We start from the raw sequence: 9,105 nt of genomic DNA on the forward strand, positions 1-9,105 counted from the left end.
AGATTTGTCTGAATAACACTGAGATTGTCGATCTCCACCTGAGGATCGGCTTCGAGGTCGTGGGACTCGGCTGTTGACATGTTGCTGTTATATGTGTATGTACCTTTCTCACCCTTAGTTGCACTCTCTTTGACCTTGTACAAAATACCCACAACGAAACACTTACTCTGGTACTCGGGAGTGCTTCTCTTTGCTTAAAGCGTAGCTTAAGAGAACTTGCGAGTCGTTGTTGTTGGTGTTGTCCGAGCGGAGAGCAGAAACTGTGCTACTGTGAGCGTTGAGCTGAGGCCTTGTGTCTAGAGATGATGTGCAGCAACAGAACGCTCGTTGGTCTCTTGGTCTCTGCTTTGCACGAGAGAGAGGCTGCTGTCTAACCGTCGGCTTGTGTTGTTGTTGTGTGCTACTGTCCAGGCACAGAGCTATCGTCTGGTCTTCTTTGTCCCTGCTTCGTGCGAGAGATAGCGGCTGTTGGATAAACCGTTGGTTTGCGTTGTGTTTGCCGTTTACAGTTGCAGCCGGTAAAATATGATTTTATTTGTACATTTAACTGAACGCGGAACGAGGTAGAATCATATGCGTATAGTACGAACTAAACGCGGTTCCCCCCATGGGCCACCAAAATGTTGTGAAATCCTCGATACGAGATTTCAATGTTGAGCAGAAATGCTCTGGGGAATCTTTGCGTTTAATAATGTACTACACGATATAGACAATTCGAGATTTATTCATTTGGACTTCAATCAACTTAAACTTTAATCTTAATCGCGTATAGAGTATGTATGTATGTAATGGGTAATACGGGTTTAAGCGCGGCCGGCTGCAACTGCTAATTGTCGTTGTGATTTCGTCGAAACGCAAACGAAGACTTTTCATGGTGATCGGAAACGAGGTTACGCTGCCCTAGCATGAAACGACGCCGTTCTCCGAGTGGGCAATCGCAGTTAGAGCTCTCTCACTCTCTTTGTAGTTTAACCCTTAGAAAACCGTCCAATGTTATTATCCTCAAATTCGATGCGCCGCATTTTTATACCCGATACTCAAAATGAGTATTGGGGTATATTAGATTTGTGGTAAAAGTGGATGTGTGTAACGTCCAGAAGGAATCGTTTCCGACCCCATAAAGTATGTATATTCTTGATCAGCATCAATAGCCGAGTCGATTGAGCCATGTCTGTCTGTCCGTCTGTCCGTCCGTCCGTCTGTCCGTCTGTCCGTCCCCTACAGCGCCTAGTGCTCAAAGACTCTAAAAGCTAGAGCAACGATGTTTTGGATCCAAACTTCTGTGATATGTCACTGCTACAAAAATATTTCAAAACTTCGCCCCGCCCACTTCCGCCCCCACAAAGGACGAAAATCTGTGGCATCCACAATTTTAAAGATATGAGAAAACCAAAAACGTAGAATTGTAGAGAATGGCCATATCTTTAAGACTGCGGAATCTGAATTGGATCGTATTATTATTATAGCCAGCATCAAGAAAACAATTTCATTTTTTCTCGCCCTGTCTCTCTCTAACACACACGTAGCATAGGCGGCTTAGAGTAAAACATTAGCGCCTAGATCTCAGAGACTACAAAAGCTAGAGCAACCAAATTTGGTATCCACACTCCTAATATATCGGACCGAGACGAGTTTGTTTCAAAATTTCGCCACACCCCCTTCCGCCCCCGCAAAGGACGAAAATCTGGGGATATTCAAAAATCTCAGAGACTATTAAGGCTAGAGTAACCAAATTTGGTATCCGCACTCCTGTTAGATCTAACTATAAAACGTGTATCTCAAAATTTCGCCCCACCCCCTTCCGCCCACACAAAGAACGAAAATCTGTTGCATCCACAATATTGCACATTCGAGAAAACTAAAAACGCAGAATCATAGATAATGACCATATCTATCAGATTGCTGAATCTGGATCAGATCAGATCATTTTTATAGCCAATAGGAACAAATCAATTTGCAGTGGCTACGCAGCGCCCGACGTCACGCTCAGACTGATTTTCTGTCTCTCTCGCACGCACTCTTTGTCGTGTCGTTTAATATTAGCGGCGTCTGCCGGAGGAGAGCCATACTGACTTAGTATCGGGTATAACCGTAGAGTTGCGGTGTCCGCAGCAACTCACAACGTTCCCCCTCGTTTTTATTTGTTAATATAGAAATAAGTTAGCCTAGCCAGTTAAGGATTTTTTGATTCCGTTGGCGAATAATAAATAAATAAATAAATTCTTGGTCTCTGTGATAAAACAATAAACTGAAAAATTTCGTTGTGATAGCCTTAAACAGATACTGACTAGATTCTGCATTCATTGGCGACTTAGATGACAAATATTTCTTCAATTCTATAATATCCTTTTCCCCAGTGTATGCAGAATGTTGCCCATTCCGTTCCATGTTATGTAATGGTAATGATTGGAACTGCAATGTTCTGCGAAAATTAGCCCTACCATCCCGGCTGAGCCACTTTAATAGCCGAAAGCTGAAGACATTCGGACAGTCGCTAAAAGTGAAATACAAATACAAAAAAAGCCGCAATTATTGGGCAATATCAACAAGACACATCCGGACATGCTTGTCGCAGCCGTTTTCTGTCCATCAAAATACTTGGTCAGTTTAACGTACCCTGACTTGTACTAAATTTTGTATTGATGAGTTAGTTTTAATATGTGTTTGATATAGACCACATGTTAGTCGGGTACCCTTTTCCACAGCTTCAAATAAGTCGTACGGAAAAATATGGAAACGGGTTTGGTAACTGAATCGGGTCGGAAACGGAAACGGCCAATAATAAAATCGTCAAAAGTGTGTTTCAATGTTATTATCCTCAAATTCGATGCGCCGCATTTTTATACCCGATACTCAAAATGAGTATTGGGGTATATTAGATTTGTGGTAAAAGTGGATGTGTGTAACGTCCAGAAGGAATCGTTTCCGACCCCATAAAGTATATATATTCTTGATCAGCATCAATAGCCGAGTCGATTGAGCCATGTCTGTCTGTCCGTCTGTCCGTCCGTCCGTCTGTCCGTCTGTCCGTCCCCTACAGCGCTTAGTGCTCAAAGACTATAAAAGCTAGAGCAACGATGTTTTGGATCCAAACTTCTGTGATATGTCACTGCTACAAAAATATTTCAAAACTTCGCCCCGCCCACTTCCGCCCCCACAAAGGACGAAAATCTGTGGCATCCACAATTTTAAAGATATGAGAAAACCAAAAACGTAGAATTGTAGAGAATGACCATATCTTTAAGACTGCGGAATCTGAATTGGATCGTATTATTATTATAGCCAGCATCAAGAAAACAATTTCATTTTTTCTCGCCCTGTCTCTCTCTAACACACACGTAGCATAGGCGGCTTTGCTTAGAGTAAAACATTAGCGCCTAGATCTCAGAGACTACAAAAGCTAGAGCAACCAAATTTGGTGTTCACACTCCTAATATATCGGACCGAGACGAGTTTGTTTCAAAATTTCGCCACACCCCCTTCCGCCCCCGCAAAGGACGAAAATCTGGGGATATTCAAAAATCTCAGAGACTATTAAGGCTAGAGTAACCAAATTTGGTATCCGCACTCCTGTTAGATCTAACTATAAAACGTGTATCTCAAAATTTCGCCCCACCCCCTTCCGCCCACACAAAGGACGAAAATCTGTTGCATCCACAATATTGCACATTCGACAAAACTAAAAATCGCAGAATCATAGATAATGACCATATCTATCAGAATGCTGAATCTGGATCAGATCGGATCATTTTTGTAGCCAAAAGCAAGAAATCAATTTTCAGTGGCTACGCAGCGCCCGACGTCACGCTCAGACTGATTTTCTGTCTCTCTCGCACGCACTCTTTGTCGTGTCGTTTAATATTAGCGGCGTCTGCCGGAGGAGAGCCATACTGACTTAGTATCGGGTATAACCGTAGAGTTGCGGTGTCCGCAGCAACTCACAACGTTCCCCCTCGTTTTTATTTGTTAATATAGAAATAAGTTAGCCTAGCCAGTTAAGGATTTTTTGATTCCGTTGGCGAATAATAAATAAATAAATAAATTCTTGGTCTCTGTGATAAAACAATAAACTGAAAAATTTCGTTGTGATAGCCTTAAACAGATACTGACTAGATTCTGCATTCATTGGCGACTTAGATGACAAATATTTCTTCAATTCTATAATATCCTTTTCCCCAGTGTATGCAGAATGTTGCCCATTCCGTTCCATGTTATGTAATGGTAATGATTGGAACTGCAATGTTCTGCGAAAATTAGCCCTACCATCCCGGCTGAGCCACTTTAATAGCCGAAAGCTGAAGACATTCGGACAGTCGCTAAAAGTTAAATACAAATACAAAAAAAAACCGCAATTATTGGGCAATATCAACAAGACACATCCGGACATGCTTGTTGCAGCCGTTTTCTGTCCATCAAAATACTTGGTCAGTTTAACGTACCCGGACTTGTACTAAATTTTGTATTGATGAGTAACTTTTAATAGTTAGTCGGGTACCCTTTTCCACAGCTTCAAATAAGTCGTACGGAAAAATATGGAAACGGGTTTGGTAACTGAATCGGGTTGGAAACGGAAACGGCCAATAATAAAATCGTCAAAAGTGTGTTTCAATGTTATTATCCTCAAATTCGATGCGCCGCATTTTTATACCCGATACTCAAAATGAGTATTGGGGTATATTAGATTTGTGGTAAAAGTGGATGTGTGTAACGTCCAGAAGGAATCGTTTCCGACCCCATAAAGTATATATATTCTTGATCAGCATCAATAGCCGAGTCGATTGAGCCATGTCTGTCTGTCCGTCTGTCCGTCCGTCCGTCTGTCCGTCTGTCCGTCCCCTACAGCGCCTAGTGCTCAAAGACTATAAGAGCTAGAGCAACGATGTTTTGGATCCAAACTTCTGTGATATGTCACTGCTACAAAAATATTTCAAAACTTCGCCCCGCCCACTTCCGCCCCCACAAAGGACGAAAATCTGTGGCATCCACAATTTTAAAGATATGAGAAAACCAAAAACGTAGAATTGTAGAGAATGACCATATCTTTAAGACTGCGGAATCTGAATTAGATCGTATTATTATTATAGCCAGCATCAAGAAAACAATTTCATTTTTTCTCGCCCTGTCTCTCTCTAACACACACGTAGCATAGGCGGCTTTGCTTAGAGTAAAACATTAGCGCCTAGATCTCAGAGACTACATAAGCTAGAGCAACCAAATTTGGTATCCACAGTCCTAATATATCGGACCGAGACGAGTTTGTTTCAAAATTTCGCCACACCCCCTTCTGCCCCCGCAAAGGACGAAAATCTGGGGATATTCAAAAATCTCAGAGACTATTAAGGCTAGAGTAACCAAATTTGGTATCCGCACTCCTGTTAGATCTAACTATAAAACGTGTATCTCAAAATTTCGCCCCACCCCCTTCCGCCCACACAAAGAACGAAAATCTGTTGCATCCACAATATTGCACATTCGAGAAAACTAAAAATCGCAGAATCATAGATAATGACCATATCTATCAGAATGCTGAATCTGGATCAGATCGGATCATTTTTGTAGCCAAAAGCAAGAAATCAATTTTCAGTGGCTACGCAGCGCCCGACGTCACGCTCAGACTGATTTTCTGTCTCTCTCGCACGCACTCTTTGTCGTGTCGTTTAATATTAGCGGCGTCTGCCGGAGGAGAGCCATACTGACTTAGTATCGGGTATAACCGTAGAGTTGCGGTGTCCGCAGCAACTCACAACGTTCCCCCTCGTTTTTTCTTATCCCGCGCCGCAAGACGGCCACTCGTGGGCCACCTCTCCTTGGGCTCTCCAGGAAAGAGATCAAGTACCTCCCTTATGCCTCCTGCAATCTGTGAACGGGAGATCGAATTCCAATGTGTTGTAATAAGTTCGTACTCCGTCGCAGATCAGCCTTTTGTGTGGCTCTCTCACCGGCATTCGAGTCTTGCTAAATTGTTTGCACACACGTTTGGTCCGGGGGAAGACAGCAATATTTTCAGCAGGGGGGAAGCCCTGCCGTGTGCCGTTCCGAGTCGTGCCCCAGTTTTTGGAGAGGCGACGTCGGTGCTACCGTGAGTGCCTGCTGGTCTTGCAGTTGCAATTGCTGGGGCGTCTGCTGTTGGTTCCTGCTTCTGCTTTCTCCAGAGCGTCCTCCCAGGATATCGTTGATGGAATGCTTTGTGTTCATCTGCTGCTGCTGGTGGTGGCTCCCACATGGGATGTGTGGTGGCAGACCAGGCCACCAGGGCACTCCATCAACGGGATAGAGGGGATGCTGGCCAGGGACCTGCGGCCAGGTAAGGGCTGTCCAGGAGTGAAGGGGCGGCGGCGTCCAGGTGTTGGAGCTGCTGCGGCAGACCGGAAGTCAACAAGTTCAACACAGACTAAAGAAGATTCTCGAACAAAAGGTTCGTTTCTTTTATTAACTTCAACTTTATGCGAATGAGCCGTTCGTTTTAATCCTCGACGAGCTGCATGTTTGTTAGGAAAGGGAATGCTGCCAATGCCCTGTGCTGTGGGACAGCATTGACCCGCGCAAAAATTTGGCGAAGGAGTACACTGAAACTTAGGATTGATTTGGGGCCACTGCTGATCTATGGCAACAACAGAGATTTAAACATAAGCTTGATTCATATTTATTTCGAAGGATGATATGATGCGATGCGAGTGCAGAAAGTCCACGCCGGTTAGGAGCTCACGCGAGAGACGCTACCATGATCGGGATCCCACACAATAGCTAGATAATGCTCATGGCAGGAAGTGGGACATGTGGACGCGGTAAGGGAACCGTTTTCCCAGATTCGTAGATCTGGTAGATACGGTTACTCTCAATAATTCTGCGCTTTTAGTTTTCTCGTATCATTTAACTAGATACTGGATACAAAACTAAGTCTCTCTAGCCTTTAAAGTCTCTGGGATCTAGGCGCTCATCGGTTCGCACAGACGGACATACATACATGGCTAAATCCATTCGGCTATTGATGCTGATCAAGAATATAAATATTTTATGAGGTCGGAAAAAATTAAAATTATCTAGCCTTGAAGGAAAGTGATTCATCAATCGGATAAAATTATGAGTTCGGAACTGAGGGTTATTCTTCATCGGCTTAACTCAGGCTGTTGAGCTGTTTCAATTGAGGGTTTTATTGGTAGATTAAGTGGGTTCAGGTGAAGAGGCGACTCTGAGTAAATGCTTAAAGTACGCTTGTAAACATCAAATAAAACTTCCCATTACATTTTTATACCCGATACACAAAATGAGGATTGGGGTATATTAGATTTGTGGTAAAAGTGGATGTGTGTAACGTCCAGAAGGAATCGTTTCCGACCCCATAAAGTATATATATTCTTGATCAGCATCAATAGCCGAGTCGATTGAGCCATGTCTGTCTGTCCATCTGTCCGTCTGTCCGTCCGTCCGTCTGTCCGTCTGTCCGTCCCCTTCAGCGCCTAGTGCTCAAAGACTATAAGAGCGAGAGCAACGATGTTTTGGATCCAGACTTCTGTGATATGTCACTGCTACAAGAATATTTCAAAACTTTGCCCCGCCCCCTTCCGCCCCCACGAAGGGCGAAAATCTGTGGCATCCACAAATTCAAATATACAAGAAAACAGAAAACGCAGAATCGTAGAAGATGTCCATATCTTCTGGAGAGCAAAATCTGAATTGGATCGTATTATTATTATAGCCAGAATCAAGAAAACAATTTAATTCTTTCTCGCTCTGTCTCTCTCTAACACACAGGTTTCATGGTCGGTTTTGCCAATTGCAAAATATGAGTTCAGGGATCTCAGAACCTATAAAAGCCAGAGCAACCAAATTTGGTATCCACACTCCTGTGATATCGGACCTTGACCGTTTCGTGTCCAAATTTCGCCACACCCCCTTCCGCCCCCGCAAAGGACGAAAATATGGGGCATCCACAAATCTCAGAGACTATTAAGGCTAGAGTAACCAAATTTGGTATCCGCACTTCTGTTAGATCTCACTATAAAACGTATATCTCAGAATTTCGCCCCACCCCCTTCCGCCCCCACAAAGGACGAAAATCTGTTGCATCCACAATATTGCAGATTCGAGAAAACTAAAAACGCAGAATCATAGATAATCATAGATCATAGATCTATCAGATTGCTGAATCTGGATCAGATCAGATCATTATTGTAGCCAAAAGGAACAAATCAATTTGCAGTGGCTAAGCAGCGCCCGACGTCACGCTAAGACTGATTTTCTGTCTCTCTCGCACGCACTCTTTGTCGTGTCGTTCAATATTAGCGGCGTCTGCCAGAGGAGAGCCATACTGACTAAGAAGCTGGTACAGTTGACCGGGGCCAAGAAGAAGATTCTGCCACCGCCGCCGAAGACAAAATACACATGGGACATGCTGCACGAGCCACCGATGACGAGGGCAAGGTCACCCACAAGCGTCCGCCAGCACCCACCTGGAGTCGCAGTAAGTTAGCGTTTTCTTTAGCCAGTGTCTGATCTAATCTAAAATTTTGTGACCCATTTTCAGGCCATGTACGCGGCGAAGCGATTGCCATGCAGAGCCACTGTCCCACCGATGTCATCGACAGCATCTTCTCGGTGGCCCCCACCACTCCGGACCTGAAACTGATTTTCCCCAACATCGATCCCAGCCAGCTGAAGCGCAACTCCAGCGTGCTCTGGTCCACGCCCCCACGCTACTCGGAGCTCCCAAAATACTAGTTATACACAAACACGTATGTATATAAAATAATCCCCTGTTTTTATACCCGATACTCAAAATGAGTATTGGGGTATATTAGATTTGTGGTAAAAGTGGATGTGTGTAACGTCCAGAAGGAATCGTTTCCGACCCCATAAAGTATATATATTCTTGATCAGCATCAATAGCCGAGTCGATTGAGCCATGTCTGTCTGTCCATCTGTCCGTCTGTCCGTCCGTCCGTCTGTCCGTCTGTCCGTCCCCTTCAGCGCCTAGTGCTCAAAGACTATAAGAGCGAGAGCAACGATGTTTTGGATCCAGACTTCTGTGATATGTCACTGCTACAAGAATATTTCAAAACTTTGCCCCGCCCACTTCCGCCCCCACGAAGGGCGAAAATCTGTGGC

The 9,105-nt window shown here is 44.1% G+C and overlaps 1 protein-coding gene across 1 annotated transcript; it reads left to right on the forward strand.

The window, feature by feature from the left end:
• Positions 1-8,305: 8,305 nt before the first annotated feature.
• LOC117195318 (inner centromere protein-like) lies at positions 8,306-8,769 on the forward strand. Its single transcript, XM_033399907.1, has 2 exons — positions 8,306-8,461; positions 8,525-8,769. The coding sequence occupies exons 1-2, from the start codon at positions 8,383-8,385 to the stop codon at positions 8,716-8,718; spliced, it is 273 nt and encodes a 90-aa protein (XP_033255798.1). The 5' UTR covers positions 8,306-8,382; the 3' UTR covers positions 8,719-8,769.
• Positions 8,770-9,105: the final 336 nt, after the last annotated feature.

This window comes from Drosophila miranda, unplaced genomic scaffold (genome assembly GCF_003369915.1).
Source record: "Drosophila miranda strain MSH22 unplaced genomic scaffold, D.miranda_PacBio2.1 Contig_AX4_pilon, whole genome shotgun sequence".
NCBI lineage: Eukaryota > Metazoa > Arthropoda > Insecta > Diptera > Drosophilidae > Drosophila > Drosophila miranda.